At 37.3% G+C, this 11,547-nt stretch overlaps 1 protein-coding gene across 1 annotated transcript in view; it reads left to right on the top strand.

The window, feature by feature from the left end:
• Positions 1-7,396: 7,396 nt before the first annotated feature.
• The window catches only part of COL12A1 (collagen type XII alpha 1 chain), a 121,686-nt gene continuing 117,535 nt past the window's right edge, over positions 7,397-11,547 (top strand). The window contains exons 1-3 of the mRNA XM_045010286.1: positions 7,397-7,448; positions 8,309-8,425; positions 10,975-11,118. Coding sequence (XP_044866221.1) covers positions 7,397-7,448; positions 8,309-8,425; positions 10,975-11,118 — 313 coding nt within the window. The remainder of the gene's footprint in view (positions 7,449-8,308; positions 8,426-10,974; positions 11,119-11,547) is intronic.

Below are 11,547 nucleotides of genomic sequence, written 5' to 3'. Positions count from 1 at the left end.
GCACTCAGCATTTTGCAAATCCAACCTTTACTCTGTATTCAGAGATTTTTGTTAAATAAAGTGCATCTAAATATCAGGGGCACATCTGATGGTTTTTTGCATATGCTTGTTCCATTAGCAGTGCCAATTCCTGAAATATTTATGCTCATGTCCTTGCTCATACCAGACAGGTTCTGTTTTCTTTTCTTGGCTGCAGTAACTAGCTGGAAACATTCCTAATAGGAAGCAAGTTTGCTTCTGTGAGTTGTCTCTAGGGAAGGGCAAACTTTGTCATAGCCTGGGAGTTCTTGAAATGCTAAAACATACATTAAAATAAACAGGACAAATTTTTGTCACTGTGAGAAAAATTATATAAGGACGTCTGCAAAGTCAGAAGAATAAAAAAATGTTGAGAATTGTGGGAGTGGGAAGTGGAGTGGGAGCCGTAAATAGGAATGCAAAAACTTAAGATTACATCAGGATATATTCTAGTGAGAAAAGGGGTTTCGGTGGGTTTTTTTTTTTGGAGCATTTATAGTTGGCCTTATCCAGTGTTTTTCATCTGTACAGTCTCAGTTGCCCTCCTACATTATTTTAATTTTGTGCCTCAATTTTGCATCATCTTTTGAAGGACATATTGGATCTTGTTTGTCTTGGTTTTACTTTCATTTCTTCATTTAATCTGTCTGCCGAACTATAGCTATCATATGCACATTTCTTCATTTGGTTTGACTCCTCCAACATTCACATCATATTGCCTCTCAGTCCTATTCTGGGTAGGACAGTTCCCAGTTTTTGGCTTCTACCCTGAGCAGGTGCCATAGAAATTTTTGCTTCAGTTCCTGTCCATATCCATTAGGCTAGTGCAGTTGTGCATTTGATACTTTAGCTGACAGAAGGTTCCTTTCTCTTCCTGTTCATTACTGCTCCTCCTATGGCTTCCATAGGTAGCAAAGTTTCCTCCTGTGCTGAAATTTCAAGCTTTGTATCTCTCAGGCGTATGTGGCACCTGCTGAAGCAGAGGAAGAATGGCAAGTTGGCACTGAAGAGCAGGGCCAGATCCAGCTTTTTTGCCACCCCAAGCGGCAAAGTGGGAAAAAAAAAAAGATAAAGCCACGATCAGCGGCACTTCAATGGCAGCTCTACTGTGCCCCTTCATTCTTTGGCAGCAATTCAGCGGTGGGTCCTTTGCTCCGAGGGACTGAGGGACCCGCTGCCGAATTGCCACCGAAGACCCGGATGTACCGCCCCTTTCCATTGGCTGCCCCAAGCACCTGCTTCCTTTGCTGGTGCCTGGAGCTGGCCCAGCTGAAGGGGGAAAGGTTGAGCGTCATTGCTACTCTGCCCCCCTGCCTCTGTTTTTGAGCCTTCCTTCCTCTCCACTGAATAGCTCCAATGTTTGTCTGCTGCTGCTTATAGTATCCCAAACCCTGCACAGTGAAATGGACCTATTCTTATCCATTTCATGGATACCTTTTGGGGTTCTGAATAACAGGAATACTCTGCTACAGTTTGGAAAGCAGTGAGCATTAGCAAAGGCACTGGAATGGGCTGCAGACTTAGGAAGATGGCACTGCTGTGGTTTATATTCAGTTCACTCTGGAAATTTATCTTCATACCGGAAGGGGTAGAAACATAGTATTTTTAAAAATAAACTTCTTAGAAGTTGATGACACCTCAGTGTGAAAGCTATTCATTCATCCTTAGCAAGTGAGCAATTGGATTTTTCAAGCTCTGCATTTTATGGATCTCTATTCTCTATAATAAAATTCTATTTATCATCCAGTTAGCTACCTTTTTTCTGACATATTGTATTTTCTACTCTCTGCTTTGATTTCTGGTTTATTATGCTAGACCTCATTCACTACCTAATGTTTTTTCCCTACTTCTCTAGTTCAGCATTTGTGATATTCTATAGTACTTTTCATCGATGCCTTATGACAACATCCTCCTTTTTTTTACCTCCTCACATTATTTTTCTTCATCTGGGACCATGAAGAATAGGAGGAAGTCAGTATCTTTTAGAGAAAAATATAAATGTTTTACTTTTTTAGCCATGGATGGGCAAAATACTTTAAGGTATGAATAGCCTTGTAGTTACAGTCTCAGTATACTGCCTTGTTTTATGTCATAGCTTATGTATTATGTTATATTTCTCATACAGGGGAGATGTTCAAAAGGGAGTTACAGAGTAGCAGCTGTGTTAGTCTGTATCCGTAAAAAGAAGTCACCCAACTGTCATTGACTTTCAAGATCACCTTTGTGCCTTTAAAAATCCTTCCCACAGTATCTTAACGAATAATGCCTTATATTATTGGCAATATTAAACATTTGAAGATTGTGACATTTCAGCATTTCAGAAGGTGGTAGATTTGATTTAAATTCCAGAAAAACCTGTTTTTTCCTGGGAAGGTGGGAGAGCATAATTGTGCTAAGCCATACACTACCTCTGGGTAGTTGCGGGGCCTGAGAGAAAAAGGAATGTCTGTAGGAAAACATCTCTCCAGGAAATACAATATGGAGAGTGAAAAATAATATGCAGCCACTGCTGTTAAGAGACTAAGGAAGTTTTATATGTAATGGAGTATACATTTAATAAAGGGAGAGGAATGAATGGTGATAAGCAAGGGCATATGGAGCCTTTCAGCTCTATGTCATCTATTCAAATTCTGATCAGGTTGGTAGTGACTTACCTTTTGATGGCTTGTTACCATTTGATGGCTGTTGCTTGTCTTCTGACAAGTGAATTGGTGATCTCACACAAATTCCTAGTGACCATCTCACAAAACCACTGAGTACTAAAGGTGATAGTACAATTTAAATATTTAAAGTGACTGTAACTCCTTATTTTTCTCATTGATTGTAGCAAAGTTTGTATCTATATATCTATAGCTACATAATTCAAATTCTGCCAAGTCTACACACACACACACACACACACACACACATGGGTGTGTGTGTGTGTGTATATATATATATAGACTTGGCAGAATTTGATGTTTTTAAAAATAATTTCAATGGATAATATTTATGTTTATTTTTAATACTTTTTCTGATTATTATCATTTACATTTGAAAGTTTTGGGAGGTTGGGCAATTGAAGGGGTCAGGCAATAATTATTTAATGACAGTAGATGCTGAGATTGATAAAGTTAAAGCTTTATAACCATTAAAACACAAATTGTCAACATCACATGTAAAAATATACAAAGTAAATATCCTTAAATCCAACTCTAATAAGTCCTCAAACAGTATTTTTCTTACTTTGCCTATCTGGAAATTTAGATGATCGATGAAAATATTTTTCATCATTTTGTGTGTATGGTGAAATTGACATTTATCAACATTTATTGATAAAAGTCTAATCCTTTGAAGCCTATGTATATATGTACATACATATATATATATATATATATATACACACAAACCCAGAGAACTGTGTGTATAATCAAAAATATATTTTTATTATATATATATTTTAAAATGTGAAATATTAACAAAGTATACTTCACATAAGTTACATTTTTACTCAAAATGTAAGAAATATGTATAATTTATAAAAATATGAACACAGATGGCAACCTTGTGGTGTTGTAAGCAACACTGCATATCTGACGAGGTGAGAAGTTATGCTTTACTAAACAGTAGCTTTATTTTATTAAAATAAGAGGCTTATTTTTTCCTTCAGTGAGATCAGTAACTTTGACCTTAATGGGAACAGAGCTGGGTTCAGTGTCTGGTTAGTTGCATAAAAACAAATCCATGCCATATATAAAAGAAAAGAAAAGAATAACTGATGAATAAACATGAATATTGGGTCCTGTCCATCCTTCACAGAACTCACTTCAGTAGGAGCAAGATTAGACGTATTGTTTGACTGCTGCTGCAATGCTACCCAGTAGGAGAAATCATATACCATGCTATTTTATGTGCCCCACAAAAATGGTCGTGGTTACTTTAATTTCTCAGTGATGAGGTAGGAATTTTTAGTTAACGGATAGTTAGATGCTGCAGGAAGCAGCTTCTAGAGTATGATAATTTTACTATAGGTCAAGTTATGGATCTAAATTATTTGACAGTGTTCTTTTAAGTAATCTTTTCCTCTCTCGTTAGATATTCATTGGGAACCTCTAGCAGCTACCTTGTTCAATCTGTTAAATGCCATTGGCTTTTATTTTATATTGGGTTTGTGCTATCTGCTAAGCAATACAAACCAATATAATGTATACATAACATGGGGAAAAAACACTATATTTTTAGTCTTAGAAAATATTCTGATATATGCAATATAAATAGTGGTATGAATTAGATATATCATGACTGGACATGCATTTTTTTGTATATATAACATAGGTTATATAATAAAGAAATTTATCTTATGATAGTTCTAGAACTGACTGAAACATATATGAACACATGAAATATTGGCTTCTAAAAATGGCTTATTGTAAGTTGTTTGTTTAATTCATTGGTGCCTCCTCATTGCCCCCAAGCCCTGGTGGAATTAGTGAATTGTGTGCAGGCCCCCTCAGAGGTCAAGAGAGGCCCAGGCCACTTCCAGCTTTTGAGGCCACCTAGCCATAATAAAAATAAAAAATGATGACTCATGAAAACAAAATAAGCACCAAAAAAAGAGTGAGACATAATTTGAATCTTTTTTATTTAACAAATGCTTTTCTAGCTGTTTTCTGTGCAAATGCACTAATTATTGAGGAAAAATCTAGCTGTCGTGCAATGTCACAGTTGATATTAAGCATGGTGAGCCCATTCAAATGCTCTTGTCCCATAGTTGAACAATAATAGTTCTTTACCTGCTTCAGCGTGTTGAAGGTCCGTTCACTTGAAGCCACTGATGCAGGCAAACTGACAAAAATACGCAATATTTATGAACATTTTAAACTCTTTAATATGACAAAATCTATATCAGTTAACAAAAAAATTGTCTTTTACCAAATCACGTCTCTTATTTGCTTAGATTTGCAGCTCTACGCTGAGAGAGTGTGTCACATTTTGGTCCGATAGGGATGCGCATAAAACCAAGTTGTGAAACTTATCAAATGCCAAAAAATTAACAAGTGTCTAAATTTGAGGCCCCCTTTGAGCTTGAGGCCCAGGTCAAATGATTGGCCCTGATTGTGTGGTGGATTGAGACCAGTCTGTGGCCATTTAGCTGCAAGTTCCATGATTTATAGACATTTATATTGTTTTAAATGAGTTCTATATCATTAGTACTACACAAACAATGCAATTTTTCTCTCATTAAGTAACTATACAATCTTATCAAGAATTACTAGTTTTTGGGTTACTAGGCAAATATATCTTATTATTCTCCTTTCCCATATTTGCTGGAATATTATGGCATCACCATATATTAAGGTCCTGATCCTGTACCTCTGAAATCAATGGAAGTATTGCCATTGATAGCACAGGATCAGGCAGTAAATGCCTAGTCTCTGTCTTGCAGAGACTTACACACAGGTAACTTTATTTGCATGAGAAATCTTGATGAGGGCTACTCACATGTTATATGCATACATAGGTCTTTGTAGGATCAGGGCTTTAGGGGCCCAGTTCCTTGGGCCTAGCATAGGCAAAACTCCCATTGCGTTCAGTGGACATTTTGTCTATTAAAGTACTGCAGGATTGAGCCCATATAACAAGTATATGATTTTGTCATGGTGAGCCAGGGAATATGAATAATAATGTGAAATAGCAGTTGTCTCATTTATTTTTGATTAACAGAATGAGATTTTTACCACAGAAATCTTTTACGATGCTTCATTTGACTCCTTGTTCTCAGTCATATGACCACAGTTAGGCCCCGAGCCTGCAATAAGTTCCACAGGGGTTAACCCTTGGTCTGTGCAGAACCCCACTGGAGTCTGTGGGGTTTTGGGTGAGGCTTGGATCCAGTTGCAGGCTCGGAGTCTAAAGAGCTTTTCTTTCACTCAAATGGTGTTAATTCAATTGAAATGTTAATGGCTGGGGGCCAAATCGTGCATATCCAAGGGAAAATTCCTGTGACTTTAGTGGGAGCAGCGTTTGGATTTGTTTAGCTTTCATATGTGGATGGCATTTACGGTAGTTAAATATTGATTGTACTCTACCTTTTAATTTCCAAGTACCACTTATGAGTTTTCATAAAATCCTTTAAAATGTTAAAGACTTTTCCCCACAGTCAGTTTTTCAGTTTATCAGGAATCCGGTCATTTGGATATCAACAAGTTGGGCTGCTGCTGTCCTTCAGCAGTTACAGCCTAAGGTCTCTGCTGCATCAGGTCAATTTACTTTCAAGGTTGGTGGTGCTATTTTTTCCATGTACTGATTTTTTTTTTCTTTTGAAGCATGCTCAGGTCAGTTGTCTCTGCCTTTGCATTAAATTTGTCCTGAGCCATTGCTACTGAATTAATATTTTATAATGATATTCTTAATATGCAAATGTATTTTACTATTAACATCTGTTGCATGATTTTGATACTAAATAACTACTTTGCTGTCTCTAGCAGTGTGATTACAGGAAACAGAATGATGAATAAACTGCATGCAGATTAATAGTCTAATCTCACTGCCTGTGTATGGATAATAGGAAAAATAACATTTATTCCAGTACTAGTATATCTATTATATCAATATTACAAAGCCATATTATCCTATGGTTGGAAGTGACAGTAAATATCTATAAAAAGACTGTCTACTTCATTATTATCATTTATTATTATTGTATAAAGGCCTACTAGCAGTTTAAATTCTGTGATTTATGTCTCAAAGATGCTCTTTTCATTGAAACGTGTTTTAATAACAGAACAAAAAATCCTTAATCTATGATGGAGATCTTCCAGGAAACAGACAAAGTCTGACTAATAAAGAATGCTTGCAAAACAGAGTAAAGTATTTATGGAAAGTATGGCTGAATCTTATCTTACTTTGTAGACCTGTTTAAATAGTGATCTATACTATACCTACCATGCACTGACAGTGAGTCAGTAAAATACTGCATGACTGAGCATGAAAATTTAAAAAAGAGAATATCATTATAAAATATTTTATGAAACGTCTTTGTGTAATGAACCCTGTACATGGAGGCTTTTGTCCATTGTGGGAAGCTAAAAAAATAATAATTGACATTTCATGTCCATATGCATGATGCTGCAAGATAGCGTATGTAAACTATTTCTTTCTATACTGTTCAATTACTTTTGTCACCAGCTCCTACAAGTTTTTATTTGCCGTCCTTTGTTCCGATCACTGGTGCCCTCTTCACTGTTTTCTATAAGTTCTGTAAATAAATGTCTACAAATATACCTTGATGTTGTCTTTTCATAATTAACCAATGTGTTTGAAAGAACCATACTGGCATTTTATGTTAAAATGCTACTTCTAGTATGGGTACACCTGCTGCAAAGGGAACATGATAACGATGGTTTACACCTTGGAAATTGTACAGCAAACTGGTGTAAACAGGGAGAATCGTAGTTTTGTGAACTTTTGTATCAGTTCAGATATTACAGCAAATTTCTTATAACCATTGTTATTTGTTAACCCCTTCATTCCTGAATTCTTTGCAACCATATGCAAAATATGCCCGATTAGTGGCTCCGAGGAACAAAGGGGTTAAGCTCCCAGTACTTTGGAATAATGTAATACATGGATATAGTATTCTTGATATACATTTTACATGTATACTTACATATCGAACATAATATAAATTGTTTGACTAAACATTAAAATGCTCAAACTTTTCCTGTATTATTAAAAATCTATTTTTCTTTATCTCTGCCAAGTTTTTAGATTTAGTGAAATATAATTGGTAAGAAATATGAATATGCAGAGACCATCTAAAAAGATGATTAATTCTTTGATGTCCTATGGAAAAGAGTACTGTATTGATGTTCTAAACGATCTCATGGTGTTGTAAGCAGGTTGTGATTTGGCATGCTTGTACGATCTGCACCCAGCATGTACAAAAAATCCTTTAATTGTTATGTGACATGTTTGCATATGTGGTTATTATCTGTGAACTCATTGTACATGTATCCAAATGTGTTTTCTATTGTGCTTGATTTTGCTGGCCATTCTTGAATGACTTGGCAACTCAAGAAACAAATGTTCTGTGCTGTCCTTTGTAATGCGTATGCTCTCTGATGTTTTGTCATATTTCGTCATCTTTTATTTTACTCTTTTTTCCAACAACATATCTTTATATTTGTTGGAAACAAATTTATGCAAAGACAATCTTAGTAAGCTTTGCTCAACATTATTATTTTATTTATTAAGATGATGGTAGCTTGTTCTATTTAGTAAACATTTCCCTGATGTAAATCTTTTGCAGTTAATCCACCGTCAGACTTGAATTTTACAATTATAGATGAACATACTGTTCGAATGTCATGGACAAGACCACCTGATGCAATAGAGGGGTACAAAATAACAGTGGTCCCTACAACTGGTAAGGTTTTGTTTTATAAAGTCACATGATCTCACACCACTACATTTGTTTTTGCGAAATCTATTAAAAATGATTTTTGTGTAAGTGTTGAAATGAGGTGTGAGGATAGATGTTAATGCCCTAATTTTTACAGGTAAGATTGTGCCTTGTCCTTACACAGCTCCATAGAAGCGTAGGAGGGAGCAATGATTTCTCTCTCTTGTGTGGCATGTGTTAGGGCTACCTGAATTGTAGCTTCAGCGCTTTGGAATACGCAAGGATTGTGCTCTAGATGCTTCTCCCTTGGAGCATCTAGGTGTGGAGGGGCAGGAAGTAGGTGAAGTCAGGACTCTACTTCCTCCTCCTATGTGCTGGCTGGCCACATTGGTGGAGTATGCTACACCTCATAAAGATGAGGTGTAAATTTCTGCCCCTGAGGGAAAATAGGGAGTTCCTGGGAGAGATGGCTTGCACTACCCCTGGCTGCGTGATGCAGGCAGATAGCAAAATCTAGCCTCTGTGTGGCTGCGTGATGCAGGCAGACAGCAAAATCTAGCCTCTGTGTTCTGCCACCTGTTCAAGTCCTTCACTCATGGTTAATCTCTTCAGCAGTTTAGTTTCATAACAGCCCCTCTCCCAAAACACTTGGAGGCCCAATATTGCAAACTGGGATTTTCAAAGGGTCTAAGAGACTTAGGGACCCAAATCTCATTGAAAGTCATTAGAAAATCCTGGCTGCGAAACCTTATTCATTCCAGTGAGCTCTTACTCTTCTGAGTAGTCTTACTAAAGTCAGTGATACTTCTTACATCCATAAGGGTCTACAGGATTGGGCATTGGAATCCTGCCGTTGGTGTAGAAAGTTTACCCACTCTTTCATTTCCCTAAGACAGTGGTCCTCAGCCTTTCTGTTGCTATAGCATATTCATGTTCACAGAAGAGTGTGGCGGGTGCCCGATGACCAGCCGCCGAAATGCCGCCGAGAAGCAGCGTCATTGAGAAGCATCGCTGCCAAAATGCCGCCGAGAAGCGGCGTCATCGAGAAGCATCGCTGCTGAAATGCCACCGAGAAGCGGTGATGCTTTTTGGTGTTGCCACTTCTCAGCGGCATTTCAGCGGCTGGTAGTCCGGCGGCTGTGCTCCTCGGTGGCGGGTTGTCTGGCGGAAGCGCTCCCATGTCAGTAGGCGTGCGCACATAAATGCCCTGGTGGGCGCCATGGTGCCCCCGGGCACCGCCTTGGGGACCATTGTCCTAAGAAATACATAATCTTGCATAGTTCTGAACACTTTCAGCTCCTGTTAACTTAAATGGGAATTGAGAGCGCTATGCACTGCTCAGGAGACACTATGCAGGATTAGGTCCAAACGTTCTAGGGTTGATAGTGAATATTCATTGATGTTGATTACATTTGCAGAACTTTTTCTTAAACATGTAGCCCATTGTCAGAAATAGTTGCTGAATGACATACATTGACGGTAGATAGGTGGTGGAAGTTCTGCTACTATTAGAGTGATCAGATGTCACATTTTTAAAGCAACAGTACTGTTTTTTGGGACTTTTTCTTATATAGGCGCCTGTCCCGTTTTTTCACAGTTGCTATCTGGTCACCCTAGCTACTATTGCTTTTAGCTGTATAGAGGGAAAGGTAATGTCCACTGTTGATAATCTTTTTAATGGTGTCTGATTCCTGGAAATCCTGTTTCAGCTGTTATCCCAGTGTAAATCAGGAGTAATTCCTAATGACCTTAGTGTAAAACTGATATGAATTCAAAATCAGATCCAGACATACTGTTTTTAACCAAAACTGACTCTATAAACGGTGGGTCTCTGAGTTTCCTCTGCCTTTCCCTTTAACAAGTGCAGAGTGAATGTGAAATGCTACTAAGTCCAAATGACAATATTTCTCATGCTAATTCTCCATACATGTTGGTGGCTACTCGCGGTGCAGGACAGTTGAGAATCAGGCCCAGGGTTTGCATGTCCACAGTAGTATTAGAAATACCAATTTGGAAACATGTCTCTTCTGCCTGATTTTACATATTGGAAAATTGAAAACAGTCCTCTATTAAAAATAGAATAGCTTAAATAACATAAAAGTACCTTATACCAACCATGTGCTTTTTCTAGGGAAAATAGTGTGCATCTCTCTGAATTTAAAATATTAGGGCCACATCTCCTCTCATTTATACCAGTGTAAATAATTGGTAACTCAACTACAATCACTGGAGTTATACCCATGTAAAATGAGGTTAGAATATGAGGTTAGAATATGATATGAGGTTAGAATCAGATCCACTATATAAACTGATTTTCTGAATGACAGCTAATATTATTGTACACATGATTGGTGTTAAAACTGATGAGTAAATAAAGTGCTTTATTGGAAGCAGTTTTGTATGTTCTTTGCAACTAGGTGTTTCAGGAAGGCAAACAGCTGTTTTAAAATTTTATTTACAGCCTGTGGACAGATAGCTCTTTCTATTGTGTTTTCAGATTATGAAAAACTCATAATTATTATTACTGGGTTTAGACCCTTTGTGTTAAATGTGCTTTGTATGTTGTATTGCAGATGGACCTACTAAAGAATTTACCCTTGCACCTAGTGTTACTGATACTATATTGTCAGATCTTACACCTGATATAGAATATGTTGTGACAATAACTTCATATGATGACAGAGAAGAGAGTCTACCTGTTTTTGGCCAACTTACAAGTAAGTACACATAAAAAAGTTAGACATAGCTGAATAAAGCAACTTAAGTGGCTATTTGATATTTGGGTTATAGGAGCAAATTCTGGCTTGGTGCCAAGTGACCAACAAAACATCATTGCATGCCTATAGCCTGGCCATCTGTGGCCCATGAGCAGCCTTTTCCCCATTGTGCTTTGCTTCTGGCTTTGCCACAGATTTCTCATATAATCACAAGCATGTTACTTAACCACAGTTTGCCCATCTGTAAGATGGGGATAATATTATTTAGCTGATTTACATGGTGTTGCAAAGGTTAATTATTAGCTCTCATAAAACACTTCAGGATGGAAGGTACAGTGTGAGCACAAGGAATTTGTAATTATTTATGTATTGGACTAAGTCTAATGCTGTCAAATCAGTGTCCAGGAATTGTACTTGTAAATTGCACAT

The sequence above is a fragment of the Mauremys mutica genome, chromosome 3, assembly GCF_020497125.1.
Source record: "Mauremys mutica isolate MM-2020 ecotype Southern chromosome 3, ASM2049712v1, whole genome shotgun sequence".
Taxonomy (NCBI): Eukaryota; Metazoa; Chordata; order Testudines; family Geoemydidae; genus Mauremys; species Mauremys mutica.
This window is presented reverse-complemented; position numbering and strand designations above follow the sequence as displayed.